This window comes from Trichosurus vulpecula, chromosome 2, assembly GCF_011100635.1.
Source record: "Trichosurus vulpecula isolate mTriVul1 chromosome 2, mTriVul1.pri, whole genome shotgun sequence".
NCBI classification, from domain to species: domain Eukaryota; kingdom Metazoa; phylum Chordata; class Mammalia; order Diprotodontia; family Phalangeridae; genus Trichosurus; species Trichosurus vulpecula.
In genome coordinates this window covers 393,928,160-393,951,300 of record NC_050574.1, presented here as the reverse complement: position 1 = coordinate 393,951,300, position 23,141 = coordinate 393,928,160, and the positions used below count along the sequence as shown (strand labels likewise).

At 35.4% G+C, this 23,141-nt stretch overlaps 1 protein-coding gene across 1 annotated transcript in view; it reads left to right on the top strand.

Moving 5' to 3' along the window:
• Window positions 1-23,141, top strand: part of HERC2 (HECT and RLD domain containing E3 ubiquitin protein ligase 2) — a 225,522-nt gene that overhangs the window by 142,590 nt on the left and 59,791 nt on the right. Inside the window, exons 46-64 of the mRNA XM_036745184.1 lie at window positions 3,652-3,910; window positions 4,092-4,234; window positions 4,986-5,084; window positions 5,186-5,354; window positions 5,454-5,579; window positions 6,452-6,560; window positions 6,912-7,051; window positions 8,791-8,981; window positions 9,913-10,018; window positions 10,106-10,197; window positions 13,640-13,815; window positions 16,233-16,344; window positions 17,470-17,551; window positions 17,705-17,848; window positions 19,275-19,365; window positions 19,714-19,891; window positions 20,125-20,206; window positions 20,532-20,703; window positions 22,036-22,180. Coding sequence (XP_036601079.1) covers window positions 3,652-3,910; window positions 4,092-4,234; window positions 4,986-5,084; window positions 5,186-5,354; window positions 5,454-5,579; window positions 6,452-6,560; window positions 6,912-7,051; window positions 8,791-8,981; window positions 9,913-10,018; window positions 10,106-10,197; window positions 13,640-13,815; window positions 16,233-16,344; window positions 17,470-17,551; window positions 17,705-17,848; window positions 19,275-19,365; window positions 19,714-19,891; window positions 20,125-20,206; window positions 20,532-20,703; window positions 22,036-22,180 — 2,616 coding nt within the window. The remainder of the gene's footprint in view (window positions 1-3,651; window positions 3,911-4,091; window positions 4,235-4,985; window positions 5,085-5,185; window positions 5,355-5,453; window positions 5,580-6,451; window positions 6,561-6,911; window positions 7,052-8,790; window positions 8,982-9,912; window positions 10,019-10,105; window positions 10,198-13,639; window positions 13,816-16,232; window positions 16,345-17,469; window positions 17,552-17,704; window positions 17,849-19,274; window positions 19,366-19,713; window positions 19,892-20,124; window positions 20,207-20,531; window positions 20,704-22,035; window positions 22,181-23,141) is intronic.

The following is a 23,141-nucleotide window of genomic DNA, read 5'->3' as shown; positions in this document are numbered from 1 at the left end:
TAGGTATCCCATCATAGTCAACTCACAGCTATGCCCTCTGTTTATGTATACTCCTAAGTGCCTCAGTAATGAGAAAGTTCGTAGGAATTACAAGTATCATCTTCCCATGTAGGAACGTAAACAATTTAAACTTATTGAATCCCTTATGAGCCATGTATTTGAAAGTTAGATTTTCTATTCTGCTTTGGTCTTTTCATCAGGAATATTTGAAAGTACTCTGTTTCATTGGATTTGCATTTTTTCCCCCTGAAGGGTTTTGCTTGGTAGGTGATTCTGGGTTGTAATCCTAGCTCCTATGCCCTCTGTAATATAGTATTTCAAGCCCTCTGATCCTTTAATGTAAACGCCGCTAAATCTTGTGTTATCCTGAATGTGGATCCCATGAAATTTGAATAGTTTCTTTTTGGCTGCTTGTACTATTTTTGCCTTGACCTGGGAACTCTGAAATTTGGCCATAATATTCCTAGGAGTTTTTGTTTTGATATTTCTTTCTGGAGGTGATTGGTGGATTCTTTCAGTTTCTGTTTTACCCTCTGGTTCTAGAATATCAAGGCAGTTTTCCTTGATAATTTCTTGAAAGATGATACCTAGGCTCTTTTTTTAAATCATGTTTTTCAAATAGTCCAGTAATTCTTAAATGATCTCTTCTTGATATATTTTCTAGTTTAATTGTTTTTCCGATTTCACATTTTCTTCTATTTTTTTCTTTCTTTTGATTTTGTTTGATTGTTTCTTTATGTGTCATGGAATAATTAGCTTCTACTTGCCCAATTCTGATTTTTAAGGAATTATTTTCTTTAGTGAGCTTTTGTTACCTCCTTTACCATTTGGCCAATTCTGCTTTTTAAGGACTTCTTCTTTTCAGTGGATTTTTGTTTTACCATTTGACCTATTTTGTTTTTTAAGGCGTTATTTTCTTCAGTATTTTTTGGTGCCTCCTCTACGAAGCTGTTGACTCGTTTTTCATGATTTTCTTGCATCACTTTTATTTTTTTCCCCATTTTTTTCACTGATTTTAAAAATCTTTTTTGAGTTCTTCAGGAATTCTTTTTGGGCCTGAGACCAATTTACACTTTCATTGAGGCTTTGGATGTAACACTTTTGACTTTGTTGTTTTCTTCTGAGTTCGTTTTGATCTTCCCTGTCACCACAGTAACTTTCTATGGGCAGGGTTTTTTTTGTTTGTTTGTTTGTTTGTTTGTTTTTTTTGTTATTTTCATTGTTTGCTCATTTTTCCAGCCTATTTTTTTGACTTTCAACTTTATGTTAAAATTGAGCTCTGCTCCCAGGGTGGGTGGAGGGATTACTATCCCAAGCTTCAGATTTCTTGTGCAGCTGTTTTCAGAGCTAGTTCTGGGCATCTGCAAGCCTTCAGTTCTTCCAAAGTGGTATGATCGAAGGAGAAGTGTGTTTACTACTCTCAACCTGGCTCTGGTCTGTGGGCGACCATAAACACTCTTTTCCACCTTGGAGCTGTGATCAGGGTTCCTGCTCCCTTGTGGGTGCAAGCTCTGATATGCTAGTGTTCTTCTTCACCTTGGAACTGTGTCTCAGGACATTTGCATATGGGTGATGCAGCAAAGTCCTGCACCCAATGCTAGCAAAGAGACCCCTCCAATCTTCTGACCAGTTGTCCCCTTACTTTCTGTGGACTAAGAGCTCTTGAAGCTATTGCCTTTCCTGATTCAGTTGCCCCCAAAGCCTGCTGTGGGTTTGCTGGGGAGTGGCCTGCACTGTGCTCTCACCCTGATGAGACAGACTTTTCTTGCCGACCTTCTAAGTTGTCTTAGCCTACAAAATTGTTTCAGCCTGTCCTTTTGTGGATTCTGCTGCTCCAGAATTTGTTTTGAGCTGTTATTTAAAGTTGTTTGGAGGGGAATTGGGGAGAATTTAGTCAAGTCCCCGCTTTTTTCTACCATTTTGTCTCCACTCCTCAATTGTGAAATTTTATTTAGAAGATGACACTCCATTTTGGACAGCTAGGTGTCACAGTGGATAGAGTGCTGGGACTAGAGTCAGGAAGCCCTGAGTTTAAATCTGGCCTGAGACACTTACTAGCTTTGTAACCCTGGCCAAGTCACTTAACCCTTTTTGTGTCAGTTTCCTCATCTGTAAATTGAACTGGAGAAGGAAATGGCAAACCACTCTAGTATCTTTGCCAAGAAGAGTCAAGCATGACTGAATCAACTGAACAACAACAGCAACTCAAATTTAAAAGAATTATATTTATTGGAAGACATTCTTTGGAAAATTTGAAATAGGAATCAATCCATATGTATCTTGAATGATTCATATAGTTTTTAAAGCCAGTTTTCAAACTTCTTTTTCTAGCAAATACCTCTCACTTCCTTTTGTTATTCCTTGATTTGATTGGCTAAATTCAAATGATTGCCAAGATACTTTATTATCAGAATTTAAGAATTGGAAAGTTGCTCAGTTATAATTAGTAAAAATCCCCACTCTTAGTCTAGTTAATTTCTTATTGTACATTATGTAAAAATGCCATTTCTGTTTTCCATTTAAGAAACAGTGGAAAACTTTCCTCCCCCAAAACATGCTTTTGGCAGTAGACCTCAATTCATCATTATGTGTAGCCTTGTGGATTCTTTGGGGATATAACTGCAAGGAGGTACTCAGTGCCAGTGGTATTTCCTTTGATTCAGTGTTGTCAGGCTATTGCTTCTTTTATCAGATGCCTGCTAGTGAAGAATTAGTGGAGGGTTGTGGACTCTAGTCTTTTATTAGTTTTTACCATGCTATTATTCAGCACTGTGTGATCCAAATGATGTGTACTTTTTCCAAGTTAATCATTATATCTAATTCAGTCACTTGGCTGAGATACTTGTCCAAAACTTTCACAGTGTTTTGGATAAATTCATATATCTTCATTTCATTCTCAGCTTCATTGATTCCAACCATGGTAAAAGAGCTGTGTACTGCCAGCTTAAAATCTCTATGCTTCATAAAAGAACGTTGTTCTTTAGACCTAGTTAAATGATTTTTGATTCCTTCTGCTTCCAGAATGATTCTCTTATTGATTATACCACATGTTATAGTACCTTGAAATTCTGCTGTTCTTGTTTATTTACTATGAGGAAAAATTCTATCATTTTTTTCTGGATAGTATTTTTCCCCGATATAGCACAGAAGTATCAGGTGTAACGGGAACTATATAATCCAACGTGTCCTGTGGAGGAGGGGGTGGAATAGTGGTAGGGGTTTGGTGGGGTGGTGGGGAATGAAACCCCACAAAGATATGTAAATATTGTATTTGTTGAAAGAGATTTAAATCCTTTATTGAAAGATGTAGAGTTGCACAGACTGAAAAGGTATGGAGGAAGTTGTAATATCCATCAGTGAAACGAGTATTCCATACTTATGAAATCATGAATCTTTTAAAGTATCAAAATAAACATAGTGAACATGCCTTTTCTCTTCTAACATTTTGTTGTTATGTACAAAATGTTTAGAAAGCTTAAAAGAAAACTATTTCAAGCCTTCTAACAATATATTATATATCATGACTCTCAAAGACACAATAATTATATATAAGTATATTATTGTCATCAATTTATAACATGACTTTACAATATTCATTTCTCAGAATGCTTATTACAAAAATTGTGGTTTTTTTCCCCTCCCTTTGCGCAGGCTGCTGCTTTGGCTGTGTGCCAGTGTTTAGCTGTGGAGTCAACTCATCCATCAACTCCAGTGTTTGAAGAGTGTAGTTCTAGTGAGGCCACAACACCCGTCACAGTACAGCATATTAGACCTGTAAAAGTGAAAAAGCGAAAACAATCTCCTATTCCTGCTTTGCCTATTGTAGTACAGCTCATGGAAATGGGATTTCCTAGGAAAAACATTGAATTTGCTTTGAAGTCACTTACTGGAACTGCTTCTGGGTTGCCAGGTATTGCATTTTTAAGACTTATTTTATTTACATACTTAAATATATCATGCCTTTCTGTGGTCATATATAGAATTAAGTTTAAATGACAATATAATGACAGCAACCTTTCTTAATTTCTGTTAATACAATGAAACATTAAATTTGTATGAACTAATAGTATATAATGCACATGTTTTTTAAGGTGTCGAAGCCTTGGTTGGTTGGTTGCTGGATCATCCTGATGTACAAATTACTGATCTCTCAGATGCTGATACAGTCTCTGATGAATATTCAGATGACGAAATAGTGGAAGATGTGGAAGAGACTGAGGCATCTTACCCTGTGGTTAGTATGTGGGGTGGGAGTGTGTTATAGTGGAGAGACTTCTTTATTTGGAGTCAGGGGATCTGGGTTTGAATCCCAGCCCTCCTGCTTATTATTGGTGTGACCTTGGGCAAGTTACTTAACTTCTCTCAGCCTCATTTTGCTTATTTGCAAAATGAAGGGGTTAGAATAAATGACTGAACTCTCAGGAGCTTTCCAATTCAGGATCTATGATTCTGTAACTTTCTTAAAAGTTGAATCAGTAATTAATTTTAAACATTGTTTGGGTAACTTAAACTTGCAAAACAAAAGTAGCAGAGTTTAATGCTAAACATTTGTTGTTTTGTTTGTTAGACTTTTTTCCCCAATTTGAGAAGAGTGAAAAAGTCTTGTACTTTGGTTTTATCACAGCATTTAGTAAGGTGATGGGTATATAGTAGCAGGTCAATAAATACTTGATTGTTATTTTTCTTGTTTGAGTGGGAGTGGTTATGGTAATGTCTAATGAGAAATAAAGGGTCTTGGGCACAGAGATATTCAGATGTTCCTATGATTTGCTGACATTCTGGCATTAAATATATTGAAATGAATGTTGTCCTAATTTTCTGTTCTGGATGACTTAATCTTAATGATCACTTTAAAGTTGATTCAGGAATTTTGGATATTTGCGATTTCCTAGATTCATTTCTAGAAATGACATTGACAGTTCACTGTGTAGAATAATATTTGGGGTGAAATACCTTTAAAATTTTTTTTTGGTTTTGTGTTTTAGTCTAGTTGTGCTGTTGTAACGGAGAGCCAAACTTATAAAAAACGAGCTGATTTCTTAAGTAATGATGACTATGCAGTATATGTTAGAGAAAATATTCAGGTGAGTGGTATTTTTAGGCTCTAGATTTTTGGATATTGGCTTGTGTGAACCATTCAGTTCATATAACTGTGATTGGATATGCTCTCTTGGTTTTAATTTAGGTAGGAATGATGGTTAGGTGCTGCAGAACATATGAAGAAGTTTGTGAAGGAGATGTAGGTAAAGTGATTAAATTGGACAGAGATGGATTACACGACCTCAATGTGCAATGTGATTGGCAACAAAAGGGGAGTACCTATTGGGTTAGGTATATCCATGTTGAACTTATAGGTAAGGGCAGTTTTCAGTAAATTCTTTTTATGTATTTTAATATGAAGAAAAGTGTTTTTAGAAACAGATATAAACAGTGTGTTTGGTTGAAATTCTTAGGTTTCCCACCACAGAGTTCTCCTTCCCATATCAAGATTGGTGATAAAGTTAGAGTGAAAACATCAGTAACCACTCCAAAATACAAATGGGGCTCGGTTACTCATAGAAGTGTTGGAGTTGTGAAAGGTAATGTACCTATCCATTTGAATAATATACAGAATATTAGTTTTCCATCAATCCATACTATGTTTTATATCTAGAAAAATCTATAAGCCCAAAGTTCTAAGTTTTAAAAGTCATATTTTCCCAAGTTTGTGTGTGTGTGTGTGTGTGTGTGTGTGTGTTATAAAATCTGGATGCAGCTTCTGTAAATAGAAATTTGTGTTACAACTGGATTAGTTAACTGGCAGTACAGATGTTCCATTTCATTCTTTAATGAAAGCAATAACGTGTCACCAAATACCCATAGCCTCCAGATCTGAGATTTTGAAGAATTTTAGCAATGTGAAGTTATTAAAGAATGCAGAAGGAATTTTAAAATATTAATATCTTTTTTCCTTCTTAATTTTGAACTCCGTAAGTATATTGTCCTATTTTGAGAACATTTTTGTATAATTTACTTTTTAAGTGCTTTATAGAATTTGAGTATCATACCTATAGTGACAAATGGAGAAGAGGAAGGAGATTTAAGATAATATTTCTGAAAGCTGTATAAAATACTAAATTACCTTTTTCTTTTAAAATGTCTTTCTTTTCTCGAGAGGTTCTTAAAAGTATCATCATAAATTTTGGTGATTTTAAGAATGAAATCATATTAATTCTAACACTGAAAGGTGACAGTACAAAGATTTTGTTTTTAGTTAATATAGTAAGATAGTCTTGCTGTGGTTGTGGTGGGGCTATTTCTTAGGTATTAATGATAGGTGATCATTTTTCTAAGTATACATGAGTGTAATAAAAATATTTTATGACTAAAGTTATAGCTTTAATTTTAAAGTCTTTTTGGTAACTGATAAATTTTTCATTTCCCCCACCAAGAAATTTCTGCTATATTTCAGCTTTTAGTGCCAACGGAAAGGATGTCATTGTGGACTTTCCTCAACAGTCTCATTGGACAGGATTATTGTCAGAAATGGAATTGGTGCCTAGTATTCATCCTGGAGTTACGTACGTTTTGATTTTCTTACATTCATAAGAATATTAACATGGTGGAGCAGTGGTAGAGCTTTTTTATCAGTGGGTTCCTAACCTTTTTTGTGTCATGAACTCCTTTGTCAATTTGGTGAAGCTGGCAAACACAGCTTCTCAGAATGCTTTTAAATGCTTGAAATAAAATATATAAGACCCCAAAGGAAACTAAAGGTCCCAAGTTCTTGGGTCCTCTGAAACCTCTTTACCTTGGTGGTCCATGGATTACAGATCAAGAAGCTCCTTTTTATAGCAAATTGGGACTGCTTTTATTTATTCATTTGTCATCTTTTAAGTGATCAAATTTGTCATATATTTTCAAATTGTTAGGTGTGATGGCTGCCAGATGTTTCCTATCAATGGGCCTCGTTTCAAATGCAGAAATTGTGATGATTTTGACTTTTGTGAAACCTGCTTTAAAACCAGGAAGCATAATACCAGACATACTTTTGGCAGAATAAATGAACCAGGTATGTCAAGTGAGAGAATCTGTATGGTTTTCCTCTAACCAGTTGTATCAGTAAGGCAAGATTCATAATATTGATGGTGACTATGAATATGCTTGTGTAGTTTGGAATCACAAAGTATAAGTATAAGAGAGTCTCTGTATAGAAGGTAGAAGAAGTAAAACATTTATTCAGACACCAGAGGATCCAATCCCCGAACTAATAACCCCAATTCAACATAGCAGTAATTGTGTTCCAAAATCAGTAAGTCCACCTCAATGTAACAGCAAGGAGATTAAAACACAGTATCACAGCAAAGAGCCAAGCCATCCTGTAACCTTCCATTCTGCTAGGGCCTTCCCTTAAACACTCACTCACCAATCCTAACTGTCTGCTTGCCTGCGTCCTCTCCTCTCACAGTTCTGGAAGCTCTTGCAGTTCTCTAGAGCCCTTCCAGTTCTCTGTCTCTCTGTCTCTTCCAGTTCTCCATCTCCCTTGCAGTTCTCTCTTCTTGCAGTTGTCTTCTTCACAGCTCTCTCTACTCCACTCTCCACAGCTTTCTAGTCTCAGCTTAATGGCTACCCACATGGTATATATACTTTGTTTAGGGTCCTGAGGCTTAGCACCTACTTAGCAAATGGGCCTTCCTACAAATAGGCCTCACCTAATCAAGCTTCCCTTAACTATCTCCACCTGAGGCCTATTGAATGGGTGGGGGAAGATCTTTGATTACATTAGCCGCACACCAGTATATCAATAAATACCTCAATTAGTATACTTCAGCAACCATTTGAAAAATGGAGAATTATTGAGGAAATAGGAAGATTTAGCTTTTACCAAATGACCTTATGTCTGTTCTCAGAAATTTAGACTAAAAAAGGTGTTCAGTGTTAGAGAAATGAAGACACCAAACTGTGATGTGGACCAAAAAGTCAAGGAAAAAAATTATGGAGAAGACAGCTATCAAATACATAATATGCATTCAAATGCATTTAATCACTTGACTATCAGTAACATAAATAGTTAATGGTTCATCTCTGGAGTTGTTCTTTTGTTGTAAGATTCAACAATGTGAAAGGGAGTTGGGACACACTGTGCTTATATGTACCTTTAAAAAAATATCTATCTATCTATCTATCTGTATGTATGTATATATACACCCCCCCCCCCCCACACACCCACCAATCAGAATAGGTTGAATTGTACAAGGGCCTGGAAAGAACATTAGACTGGAAATCAGGAAGAACCTGGGTCTTATCTCCAATACCCTTGCAGTAATTTTATGTCATTGGGCAAGAAACTGAATTTCTGTACGTGAGTGTGTGTGACTAGATAGTGAAGGGAACCTTTGCAGTTCTCACATTTTCTTCAATAATTAATTATTACCTGTAACTTAAAGGTACTTGAGAGTATGCAGTTCTATTATTTTAATAAAACATCTTTGCATATTTTTATTTTGAGAAAGCCCAAGTTATTTCTCATTTTTGTACTTGCCATCTTGGACTTATCCTTTTTGGCTTGGAACTATGTGGTTTATATAGTGGCAGTCATTGTAAAAATCTTAAGAGAAATGAGTAGACATCCATGATGTAACTTGGATATGTAAATGTGATTGGTTGTGTACAGGAATAGGGATGCTACAACTTTTTCAATTTCAGAATATGGGAGCATCAAGTTCATCAAAATAAGACTTTTTTCTAAAGCCCAATGATTCGTAGGATAATATTATTTATATACCTGGCTATTCATTTTATGTTGAGCAGGTCAGTCTCCTGTATTTTGTGGGCGTTCTGGGAAACAGCTGAAACGTTGTCACAGTAGTCAGCCTGGAATGCTCTTGGATAATTGGTCAAGAATTGTTAAGAATCTAAATGTGTCCTCATCAGTAAATCAGGCTTCTCGCCTGATTGATGGCAGTGAACCATGCTGGCAATCATCTGGGTCACAAGGCAAGGTAAACGGAAACAGTTGTATATTATAGTTCTGCTTTTTCAGTTAATTTAAGTTTAATGAACTTAAAGGGAATTGATTAAGTTAAGACCTTGTAGTTCATACTCACTTTAAGAATATCTGGCAAAAATTTTTTTGGAGCAAAATATTTATTTAATGTATTTGGAAAAAAACATTCATGGCATTGACCATTTTTCTTCTTATAAGAAATGACGGTAGAACTGTGCATTAATTCAAATATATATTATTTTCACTGATGAAGAAGATATATAAGGAATTATTAATAAAAAGGAATTGTTAAGCACCAGTAGTTACCAAAAAAAGAAGCCATACTTACTCTTATGGAGATTACATTCTATGTCGACAGCATCTATATATATATTGCCAACACTTTTTCTACTCTCAAGATACCTTCATTGGTCCTTAGCCAGGGTCAGTATTTCGTGAGGGACCCTAGTCAGGCTCACCTTACTCCCAGCTTGACTCTGAATTTCTACACCTCCTCACCAACAGCCTTATCCTCCCCATCTGCCTTGCCATCTCCTACCGTTGCCAAGTTTCCTGCTTGTCTTGTTTTACCCTGTTAGAAGGTTTGCCTGGCACATAGTGAGAACTTAATAAATTCTCTCTCATTCTCTCTCTCTGTGTCTGTCTCTGTCTCATTCTTCTCCTCCCCTCCCCCCCGCCATAGAAAAATAATTTATTTAGCTTTAGGATGGTTTTCTATTTGAATATGAATATGTCCAATCTGTAAACTTCAAAAAAAATTTTGAAACTGTATGAGAACAGCTATTTAAAACTGAGCTTATTTTCAGACTAGTGTGTAGAAATAGCCTAGACTGTCATCTACTAAACCTGACTAGAGATTTTAGAATTGATCTTTTAAAAAAACTGTCTAGACTATATTAACCAAGAATGATTTTTTTTTTTTTTAGCATTGGATTCGACTGGAAATTTTCCCAGATGTTCTTGTTCATAGACTGAAAATGATAGTAGATCCTGCTGACAGTAGCTACATGCCTTCACTAGTTGTAGTTTCAGGTAATTGAATCAGATCACTGGAAAAGGAAGTCTTCTTTTTTCAAATTATAAAATCCATTTTTCTGATTCTTTTATTTTTTTCTTTAGGTGGCAATTCCCTAAATAACTTAATTGAACTAAAGACAATCAATATTAACCCAGCTGATACCACAGTGCCTCTTCTAAGTGACTGCACGGAGGTAGGTACCAGATCTTAAGCAAGAAAATCAGTTTTCCATAATTCAACAGTTCAAACTTATTTAGTGCTTTCAGTTCCATACTAGTGTCTATTCTCTTTTGTTCCATTTGTGTTTTTTTTCTTGATGATTCAGGGTTAGATTATGTCATCTTAGTATATTATCTTAACTATTTTATGTTTGTAATAAATTACAGGTGTAAATTTTCAAGTAATCTTGAGAAAAAAGTTCATAATATTTTTATGCTTTTAAGAAAAATTGCCTTTGTTAAAAAAAAACAAAAAAAATCTATTAAAAGGCAGTAAAGAGTTTAGTACCTTGGGTGTAGCAGCTCCTTAATAAATATTTGTGGTTTAATTTGATCCTCTGGCTACATGCATATGGGAGTCAAATTGTTGTTCACATAATTCAATTCAATTATGTGGCTTCTGCAGTCACACTGGATGGTTTCATGTGATTTTATTCTTGATCCTATGGATGTAGTTTTCCAAGTAACCTTGACATAGCATGTATTCTATTTTGATATTCAGTGAAAAGTTTATCATATGTAATCCTTGTATATTCTGTGAAAAGTTTATAAGACTACTTTGATTAGTACTACAGTCGTATGAAAGAGGAAATGCTTTCACTTCCCTGAAATTAATGGTCTGATGAACGTAGCTGATTAAAAAACATACACAAAAGAACATTGTAGTTCTGTCGTAGCTGTTTTGCTTTTCTATCTGCTGCATCTGACACTAGTGATGACTCTTTCCTTGATATTCTCTCCTCTTTTTGATTTTTGCAACACTCATTTTTTGGATACTCTTCTCTCCTGGTTTACCTCTTATCTTATGATTGCCTTTTCTCAATTTCATTGGTGGCTAAACAGCCGCATCTCATACCCTAAATGTAGTCCCCAAGGTTCTATATTAAGTCCTTTTCTCTTCTCCCTCTACACTCTGGGTAACCTTATCACCTCTAGTGAATTTAATGATAATCTTTATGATTATTAAATCTGCCTATCTATATCCATCCATCCGTTCGTCCCTCCATCTATCTATCTATCTCTTTCTCTTGGCCTATTCGTTTCCTCTGAGCATTAATGCCACCAATTTTCTAATGGATATTTCAAACTTAAGTCCCAGAGATATCTCAAACTCTGAAAATTTAAAATTTAATTCATTCTCTCTTCTCCCTCCTCTGCCTGCTGTCCATTCCAAACTTCCTTATTTCTGACTATTACTTTACTTCCTTTATAGTCTCAACGTAATAACCATTTAAATTTGACGCTGTTCTCTCCTCTCAAATCCCTTGACCCCTTGTCTTATAAGCGCTTACCTATTGCCAAACCTCAGGCTTGAATTATTCTCACCCTCTACCTTTTTTAGTCCTACTCACTAGCTGCTGAATACAACTAGAGGAAGTCTCTGATTCTTTTTTTTTTTCCTCTTTTTTTGTGGGGAGGGGGAAGGCAGGGCAGTTGGGGTTAAGTGACTTGCCCAAGGTCACACAGCTAGTAAGTATGTCAGGTGTCTGAGCCAGATTTGAACTCAGGTCCTCCTGACTCCAGGGCCAGTGATCTACTCACTGTGCTACCTAGCTGCTCCCTGGAGGAAGTTTTACAACTCCGTTAACTAGGTACATTACAAATCTATGTTATCCAACCTTAACTTGACCCTCACTGTGTTAAGGAAATCCCTTTGTTACTCTGTAGTTTATTTCCTTTCTCACTCTCCACAGAAACTGTTCTAGACCTTTTTTCTACTCTTCTCAAACCTCCCACGGCCTTCTCTCTTTCCTCTTCTCAGTTGAGGTCTTACTTCTTATTTTACTAAGAAAAATGATGCCATTTGACACGAGTACCCTTGTCTCCCATTCTTTTAAGCTTAAAACTCCTTGATATCATCTTCCTGACATCCACCCTCCTTTTCCCCTTCTCTTTGCCAAAGTCAGCTCTTCTGAATGTGTACTAATCCTGTCCCCCCTTTGTCTTCTCCAGTATATTGCATCCTTAATCATCCCTGCTCTCCATTTTCAACTTCTCCCTTTCTACTGCTTCCTTCTCTCTTGCTTTGAAACATGCCCAAGTCTTCCTGTACTTCAGACCCTACAGTCCTCTCCAACTGTTGTCTTACATTATTCATCCCTTTCTTAGCCAAACTCCACTCTGTTCTCTCCCTCTACTTTCCTTTTTCTCACTGTTCTACCTTTTATAGTCTTGTTTTTGATCTCATCACTCAGTTGAAGCTGCCTTCTCCAGTGTTATCAGTGATTTGCCAAATCTGATGATTTTTTTCTCAGTCTTCATCCTTTTGAATATGTCTGTTCCATTTGGTACTACTGACCTACATAGTGTTTCCAGTTTTATTTTTTATGACGGTACTTTTTCTCATTTCTCCTTAAAACAGTTTGACTGTTCTTCTCAACCTCCTTTGCTATCTTGTTATCTGTAACATCCCCTATATTTGGATGTTCTCCAAGGTTCAACCTTAAGCCATTTCCTCTTCTTCCTTAATACTCAGTAACTAGCTCATCAGCTCCCACAGAACTCTCTTCTGTGCAGATGCCTCACAGATTTATATATCAAGCCCTAGTCTCTTTGCTGAATTTTCCAGTTACTAATAGAACATTTCTAAGTGGAGGGCCTGGATACCTCTCATTCATTTTGTCCAAAACTGAAATCATTGTCTTTATCTTCTAACCTTCTCTTCCTAACTTCCATGCTTCTGTCAAAGGCATCAGTCTATTCTCCCAGGTGCATAATCTCAGTATTATCTTAGGCCCTTCACTCTCCCTCATCCTACAATTCCAATAAGTTGACAGATTTTGTCGATTTTACCTCTACAGCATCTCTTGCATCTTATCCCTTCTTTCTACTCATATAGCTACCACCTTAATTTGGGCCCTTATTAATTCTTGCTTAGATTATTGCTGTAACCTTCTAATTAGACTCCTTGACTCAATTCTCTCACCACTTTAGTCTATCCTACAACCTGCTGTCAAAGTAACTTTCCTTATATAGGTCTGACCAAGTTTGAGTTGAATTTATTGCTGCTTGGATAAAATAAAAACTCTCTTCAGCTTATAAATCCCTACACAACCTGGACCCAACCTATTTCAACAGCTCTATGAATCCCATATTCTGCAATTTAATGAAGTTAGCCTTCTTTCTGTTTCTTACATACATCATCTCCTATCTCCATGCATTTGCACTGGCTGTCCTCCATGGCAATAAGTATTGATTGAATGAATAATGGATAAATTGAATCCTACTTTAGAAGATAGACCTTTACTAAAGGAAGGATATTTTCATTTAACATAATGCCTTATACTTTAAAACAATTTATTTCAGCTTTTCAAATATGCCTTAAATTAGATTTCTTTTCTCTTTCCACTCATTTATTTGGAACATATTATATAAATCCATATAAAAATACTATGGCTAATTAAAAAAAATATTTAGTATCACAGGTATATTGAGGTTGCCATAAAGCAATGCAGAAGTTCAGGAATAGATTGTAAAATTCATGGTCTTATTATACTGGGACGAATTCGGGCAGAAGATGAAGATTTGGCTGCTGTTCCTTTCTTAGCCTCAGATAATGAAGAAGAAGATGATGATAAAGCTAACACTGGAAGGTAATATATTTAAATAAATTTGTCATTGGAATTCTAACTCAGATTTCAGAAGAGTTATTAGATATTTATCAGAGTCTATCTAACATCTAGAGGAATGCTTCATAAGTATGCAGTACATATGTGTCATTCAGACTTATATGCTGATTTTATTAATTGTCATGTTTTTCACCTCTTAGAGCATATTTTCTATAGCATATTTTCTTAGGCTTAAATATGCTTTTGGGAACATCTTTAGGCGTTGAGTTAAATGAATGAACGAATGAATAAAAACTCTTACTGGCAAAAGTGATGTTACAAACAACCATATAATATTTCCATTTCCTTTAAAAGTCATGAACTCTTTGGCCGTATCCATATGATTTTGTTGCCCACTAGTATAAGGGCAGAAATTGAGGAGGAAAGGCAGTCAATGACTTGATGAATGGGGTGGTGATGGAGAATGACATGGGGACCAGTAGACAGTACCCACCATTATTTGAATAGAGTGGAAAATATTGATACTGTAAATTTCAAAGGAGTAGGGTTGCTGAGCATTTGCAGAAAAGATTGACTCTGAAAATGACAGTGAGGAAGAAGGAATATTCCATATCCTCTTGTAAGATGAATATTTCAGGAATGCTAGTTTCACTGATAACAAGTAGATGGAGGAAGGGATATATATGTGTGTGTGTGTGTGTGTGTGTGTGTGTGTGTGTGTGTGTGTGTGTGTGTGTGTGTGTGTGTGAGAGAGAGAGAGAGAGATGGTAATAGAGGCTTGAAGGAAGAGGGTAATGCAGTGAAAAGAGCATTGATTTACAATTAGAGGACCTGGGTTTAGGTCTTATCTCTGATACCTCCTACCTATATGATACTGGGCAAATCACTTAACCTTTATGTTCCTCAATATCCTCATATGTAAAATGAGGTTATTTCCTAGATGGACTTCCAAGGAAGTCTCTTCCAGATAAAAATCCATGAGTCTCTCACACCTTAATCCATTCATTTGCTAAGTCTTGTGTCTGCTGACATAATAATTCTGGCATCTATCCTCTCTCTGTGCACATGGCCATTACTCTAGTTTAGTCGGTTACCACCCCTCATTTGAACTATTGTACTAGCTTCTAATTTGTCTCTATGTTTCTAGTATCCCTTTTTTAGTCCATCCTCCACACAACTTTTAAGACTCAGGTCACTTCCTAATCAAAAATGTTCATAGATTCTAGGATAAAATTCAGATTCCTTGGCTGACATTTAAAGCCTTCGATGACCTGGTTCTAGCCTTTGTCTCCAGGCTTATACTCTTCTACATGCCAGTATGCTCCAGACAAACTGGCCAGCTTAATGTTGCCTGAGCCTAGAACCCCGTCTCCTACCTCCTAGCCTTTGCACAGGCTGTATGCTATGTCTTGAATGTATTCCTTTTTTACCTTTACCTTTTAGAATCTCTAGCTTCCTTTGAGGCTCAGCTTTTGTGAAGCCTTTCTTGATACGCCTCCCTCCACTCTCCATTGTCATTATTCTCTCTCCCCAATTTCCTTGTATTTACTTATTTGTATATTGTCAATATTGTACAGAGTACTCAATATAACACAAGCACCTTGACGACAAGTGCGCTTTCATTTTTGTGCCGTGCATGCCTAGCCTGTAGTAGGTGCTGGATACGTGTGTATGGAATTGAATTTCACTTTATGTTGTGGTCAGCAATAAAGGAGGAGTAAATAGCCACCTGCCTCATTTATACCTCAGGGTACGAGACGTCTTTTCTTTGATACTTTTTGCATAATAGATCATGGAGCTGCATTGCATGTGCCTCCTCCTTTATGAGATATGACCAAACAGACAGATAATAGGAATTTTTTCAACAAAGCAAGTTCTAGTGTCATAGATGATCAATGCCCATTCTAACATGCTTCACATAATATCCATTTTACCTAATAACAATAATTACTGTTGAATGATGACCCTGCATCGTCATTACCATTTTGTGTAATGTCATATTGTTCATACTAGACTTTAAGTTTCATGATTGAAAGAAAGCTATCTGATTTTTCCTTTCATCCTCTGCAGTGCTTGCATATAATAGGTACTCATTCAATAATTTGGTTGAATGAAAAGAAGGCCAACTTTTGTATACTAGTTTTAAGTGTTCTGGTTTTGCATCAAATACAATCAAAATGAAAAAACTAACCCTTAGAATGTTAACCCTTAACTAGTGGAAAAAAAAATTCATATAGGATTAATGGGGGCAGGGAGTGGACAGTGGACTTGGTGGTCTCTGATAGGGCCAAAATTTTACCATATTTACATAATGAGGGATTGGTGCAGGAAATCAATTTTGTTATTAAAAATAACTGTGTTACTTTCCATGCTTTCCTCCCCTCCCTTTGCTCTCTCCTCCCTCCTCTTCTTTCTGTCTCTCTGACTCTGTCTCTGTTTAGTCTTATCAGGAAGAAAGCTTCTGGATTGGAATCAGCAGCTACAATAAGAACCAAAGTATTTGTCTGGGGACTGAATGACAAGGATCAGTTGGGAGGATTAAAAGGTTCTAAGGTATTTGCCTTAAAAAGATAAAGTTAACAAAGACTCTTTTCTGTGAAGCGATTATTTTAAGCTCTAAAAATCTGTGACTATGCCTTGGGTCTAGGAAAATTTCTTTGTTCATGAGAGAATTTGATATCTTGTTAAAAGTGACTGTTTTATTCTTTTCGGATTCTTTTTCTACACAGAAAAATTTTTCAAACTTAGTAGCATTTATCGGTATATGTTGAATTGACTTTTAGAAGCATGGCTCAAAGATGGACATTATCCTTGTGTTCTTAGTAGTGCCAAACCTTAGCCATGGCTATAAGTTGATGTCGTAGATGCTCCTGCCATTTAAAGGCAAGGAGATAAAGTTTTGAAGCCCTTTGATTAACATGTAGAAAGGAATCTTGGTAAAATCTGGATTATAAATTAAAATGTCCCATGTCAGTTATGGATAATTTTAATTCTCTGACAAAGGCATGTCATGGTAGGCAGACAGCTTGATTCTGTATTGCTGGTTTCCTTACTGCCTCATGTGACCAAGTAAATTGTAGCTATATGCTTTAATTTCTCTGCTCCTTAAGTGGAGGTTAACTTTGTCATCAATTTAAATTTCAGAGATACTTTCAGAATTTTAAAAAATTGTCAGATATTTGATATTCCTGGGGAAAAATAAGATTACCCAATCATTTAGAACATTGATACAATTATAGGTGGAGATAACTAACACTATAAGAAGGACACTGTAAGTTCTGTCTGCAGTCTAAATAGTGGTATAAACTTAATACAAATTCTGTGTAAAGTATGTTAAGTGCAGCTATAATCAATACTTTCTAATTGAGTAGAATAATGTTATTTCTACATAGCTACTGAACTTTAATTTCAAAATTTATTATTAATTATATGTGTTATAACACTAAATGTATTATATTCTGTATGAATGAGGCAGTAGTTTAAAAAAATCTTTAATTGAAATTTTGAGCGTTTTTTTTCAGATTCAAAGAAAAATCTAAGGGAAAATCACTGTCAGATGAATAATTGGAAGAAAATAATACTTTTCTAGAGCTATTTACATTCAAATTTAAGTATAATTTTAATACATAGTTAAATGTAGTAGTATATCTTTCCTTCTTTTGTCTCCTATACATATAGATAAAAGTTCCTTCATTCTCTGAAACCCTTTCTGCCTTGAATGTAGTTCAAGTGGCAGGTGGATCTAAAAGTTTGTTTGCAGGTATAGTGATCCTAATTTTTTTGTGTATTTATTTTTCTTTCCTTTCTATTTTAAATTTATGTACCTAAAAAAGACTGAAAAATATTTGCTGACATGTTAATTTGGTTATTGTGCTTTACCTTCATTTGATTTCCTTTACTCATTTGTTTTTAGTGACTGTGGAGGGTAAAGTGTATGCTTGTGGAGAAGCTACTAACGGACGACTGGGTTTAGGCATTTCTAGTGGAACTGTGCCCATTCCTCGGCAGATCACAGCTCTCAGCAATTATGTGGTAAAGAAAGTTGCTGTTCACTCAGGTACAGTTAATATGTCTCCTCTAGAACCGTGAACTTATTATGGATGATATTTTTCAGCTGTTTTCTTACACTTTCTCACATGCCAAAAAGATTTTGGCACCAGTTTTTGCTTTGTTAAATAACAAACTTGGGCTAATATTTAATTAACCTGATCATAAATATTTTGATTATTATTATTTTAGAAGAATATGTAGAAATTTGAAATAGTGTTGTCACCAATTTAGCACCAGTAGAGTTAAGCAGTTAGCACTTCAGATCTTGTGAGCTATAGCTGCTTAAGCCCATGCTGTGTGAAAGTGATTTTTAATGAAAAGGTTGTATCTATGAGATTTGCATAAGTAGCAGCTCTCTAGCTGATTAATCTCAACATCATCGGGAGTTTGAACTTTAGCAGTAGTGGCTTTTTCAGACTCTAGGAATTATTTTTATATATTTAAAATTAATATTTGGTAAAATATTCGATTGCTTGCATTCATTCCTGCCATTGTTTACACTAATATTTATCTGTAAATTATTTACATTTTTCTATGTGTTTGTTTGAAAGTGCTGTCCTTTAGCATGATGATTAATAGTTTCTTTAAAAATCTAAAAGGCTTATGTATTTAATGAGACATTTAAATATGTGATGTATGTCTTCTTGTTTTCTTTATTGGAATAGTTACTTATTTAAAATAATGTCATTAATAAGCCTTGTTTCCAATGTCAAGTTGGTAGGTTAACAAAATTTATTTGTAAGTAGCATAGTTAGAACTGAAGAGGTTTGGGATGCTGGGACCCCAGAAATGCCAAGGCAGAGTTTCTTGGAATGAATTCGCACACTCAAGTCTTCTCTCAAGTGGCAAAAGTTTATTGTAACACTAATAATAGTAGGCAAAGTTCTTTTGGGAAACTTGCAGCTTAATGGGGGTGAATCTAAAGCTTATATAGAAAAGAGGCAGAGAAAGGAATGTTAAGGATGCTAATTAGGTAGTGCAAGGGGTCCAAGTGTCTTTGGAAGCAGGCATTAGTGATCTGTGGATGGGAAAATTCAGGAAATCAGCAGAGACAACTTTGTTGATACCGGATATTGAGGGTATAAAGACAGTTTTTGTTTAGCTACCAGAGGTATAGACCTTGGGCAGGCACCAGAGACAGGATCCTTGGGCAGGCACCCTGGGAAAGAGTCCGTGGGTCAGCACCCTGCACTGATAGCTTTTATCTGAGGAATTACAGGGTCAGCTTTGTCTGTGCCTGTAACAAGGAGAGAATTTTCTTATTGGAATGGTGGGGTGGGGCTGGGTTACTTAGACTTGGTCTTAGGGCTTTTTGGGGTCTAGGTCCTACGACCCCATCAAGACAGCGGACTAGATTTTTAGATAGGAATTGATCCTTATGCCTCTTAAAGAAGATCAGGTAATATGAATAACATACCCCTTGAATCTTGTAGGTGGCCGGCATGCTATGGCTTTAACTGTTGATGGAAAGGTATTTTCATGGGGCGAAGGTGATGATGGAAAACTTGGACACTTCAGCAGAATGTAAGCATATTATATCTAGCCTTTCTTGCTAATGAGGAGAAATCTTGAGATAGAATAATGAGATAGAAATCTATCTTGGTAGTTTCTGATTTTTGCATTTATCAGAAATTTGAAAATAGAGTCTTGATATGAAACATCATTTATTTTAAAAGTTTTTATAATTGCTTTAAAATACTATTGACAGTTTTAACAGATTTTTGGGATAAGTTTGCGATCAGTCAACATATATAGACTCACTCTTGAGTCTGTGACTCTGTATAGGTGAATCAATACCATTGATGTTTTTATTCCTTCTTTAGGATTTAGAGATTGATTATAGAAACTATCATTTAAAAAATTTTGTTTTAGGAACTGTGATAAACCAAGACTGATAGAGGCATTGAAGACCAAACGTATTCGTGATATAGCTTGTGGCAGCTCTCACAGTGCTGCCATCACATCAAGTGGTGAATTGTATACATGGGGCCTTGGAGAATATGGCCGGTTGGGACATGGGGATAATACCACACAGCTGAAACCCAAAATGGTGACTATATGAAATTTATTACTTACTTTTACAGAAAAAATAGAGAACTTTAAGGGAAGAAACATTTGTCAGGAATTAGTTTATATTCTGAGTTTTGAAACAATCTAAATTTGTAATGATTTAAATGATTTATTATGGACAGTAACTTCAGTGTGTGTGTGTGTGTGTGTGTGTGTGTGTGTGTGTGTGTGTGTTTGTTATTCTTTCCCCTCTTCCTCCCAATCTTCCAATAGGTGAAAGTTCTTCTTGGTCATCGAGTTATTCAAGTTGCTTGTGGAAGTAGAGATGCCCAGACCTTGGCTTTGACAGATGAAGGTGAGAATATACTTTATCCAGAACTTAAATGTGTTGAAAATGTTATATTGATCTTAAGTCTAGGGGTGGACTGGACTTGTAATTTCACTGATACAGGGAACTCCCAGGTGAGGAAACGTCTTCAAATAATGCAGATCAGCATCTCTCTGTAACTCACAGCCTTAGAGAGTTGCCCAGAATGCTGAAACATTAAGTGACTTGCTACTAAAACAGCCAGTATACGTCTGAGGCAGAACTTAACTGACATTGAGGCTGGTTCTCTCTCCACCACACCATGATGGCTCTTTGAAGTATATATTTCTTTCTTTCTTTTTTTCCCATATAGGGTTGGTCTTTTCCTGGGGAGATGGTGACTTTGGGAAACTGGGCCGGGGAGGAAGTGAAGGATGTAACATTCCTCAGAACATTGAGAGACTTAATGGACAAGGAGTTTGCCAGATTGAATGTGGGGCTCAGTTTTCCTTGGCACTTACAAAGTCAGGAGTAGTGTGGACTTGGTACGTAAAATATTTTGCTCAGTCTCATAGTTATATATTCATTGGAGCAATATGCTGGGAACATTAGATTTTTGTTTTGGCTTTGTATATGAAAATAAACTTAATACTTTTTTTTGGTCAAATCTTTCTTCCCCATTCTTAATTAACGTCCTTCAGTTAAAGCATGTTAAGATCTTGTGAGTAGAAATGTTCTCTAGTAAAGAGATTATGGTAATAAAGCAGTGGAAAAACTGCCACAACCTTTTGTGGTTTTACTTACTTTGTAGTTAAAATAAAAGTTATCTTCAGCTATTATAGAAGAAGGCATTTAAGAAATGAGCTAAAAGTAGTTTTTATGTCTATTTCTGAATTTCTGAAAAAAATGCCTGTTTTTTTCACAAGTAAGTGGAGGAGCCAAAAGTGGCTTCAGTAGTCATCAGAAACATTTTTTTTTTAAGTTTTTTGAACAGTCACAGTAAACTCAGAGGATTAAGGGGCTAAACTCTAGCAAACCTGAGAGACATTTGAGGAAGAAATATTTATTACTATTTGATCCACTTTATATAAAAATACAGATAAGTAATTTATATTTGATTATTTGAATAAACTTGCATTAAATATCTACCTGGTAGGATAAATTGAATTTATTTTTTGGTGTTGTAAATTTATAGTAGTCTTTTAAAAAATACCTGAAGCGCACTTAGATTAGATATAGTCATTAAGGATGCTTAGGTGGCATAAAGATAGTCTGGGACAGTGTAACTTTAGGAAAGGCATTTAGCCCCTCTCAGCCTCAGTTTTCGTCTTCTGTAAAATGAGTTTATATTAGCATTAGGAATGTACTAATATTTAAGTACATAGCAGAATAAATGGAATGTGATAGTATTATAAAGTTATTATAGTTTTAATTATCCTATGGGTATTTAGATTAGCTACTGTTACATACTGTGATTTTGTGAAGAAAGTTTACTTAGGATTATTAGGTAGGTAATGCCATACTTTGTTATTCTTTTACTAAAGTTCCTCTCTAGTGCCTTCTTATTGTGTGAAGATGACCTTGAATCCTCAGAGCCTATATGAGAGGGGAGAATAAGCTCTGATAGAGCCTACCAAGTTGAAATAGGCTTTGAGTTTGGACCTGATAATGGTGATGATCTATGTAAAGACCATTTCAGCTGAATATTTATATATAGAGAGAAGCTCATCACCATGATGTGATGAAATTTTTTGGTCTTAGCAATTCACGAATATCATAAACTGAGATGTTTGTAGGTATGTCAAGGGAGGGAATACCTATGGTAAGGAAATGATGGATTATTTGAACCTTCGAAAAATGTTATTCTTCCTTTTTAGGGGTAAAGGGGATTACTTTAGGCTTGGTCATGGCACCGATGTTCATGTGAGAAAACCACAAGTAGTAGAAGGACTACGAGGAAAGAAGATAGTTCACGTGGCAGTAGGTGCCCTTCACTGCTTAGCTGTTACTGATACAGGTCAAGTAAGTGTGGATGGCTTGCTTCTAACAATGGAATACCAAAATAATAGAAATTAATGCTAGTATTAGGTGTTTCCATTGACTATATACTGTAAATTAAAGGTGGCAAATTCAAGGCCTGCAACAACCAGATTCAAATGTAATTGGCAGATGTTTAATAAAATTAATAAAAATCCAGTACAACATAATGTCAGTTTGTGTTTTTTTAAGTCAATATGTAATCACAAGGATCCCTTTTTATTTGAGTTTGACATTATTGCTATAAATCAAAGATATCAAACATGGTTGGCATGTTACTATATCCGCATGTGGCTGGTGGGGATTTTTATGTAGGATTAATGGCCTGCTTTTCTGTTTGAGAATAGTGATGATAAAATGATTATCCATAGGCGTATCTTTAAAGATATGTTAAAAACAGAGTAGGATCTGTATTAATTTGCATATTAGTAGTTATTTTTAGGATTGCTAAGGCAGTTCAAGCTATAGATTTCTGAAATGTAAAAAATACTGTAGAGATTTCCTACTAAATTATTTAAAGATAAGTCTTGTTAGGAATATGTGGAAGTCGGACTAAACAACTAAGAAGAAAATAAAGTTATTAATATTTACAAAAAGATTGCTCAGTTAGCATAATTCTTATGAAGTCTTACCAAGTTCATTTGTTTTTTCTTTTTAAAAAGGAAAATGAGAAATAAAACCTAGATTCTCAGGTTTTTGCTTAATAGTTTGAATTTCATCAACATTTAGGCTTATATGACTTTACTACAGTCTTAAAATTTATTTCATTTGTAGTATCATGAAATTCTTCTGTGATAGTTCGTCTTGTCAAAATACAATACAGCATTGACTATTCTTCCTGGAGTAGTAATATTTAAACTGAAAGATTATTTAGAATTTAGTGATAAGCATACCTATTTCTTTTAATTACTCAAAATCCTAATCCCTTTGCAAACAAAAAACCCCA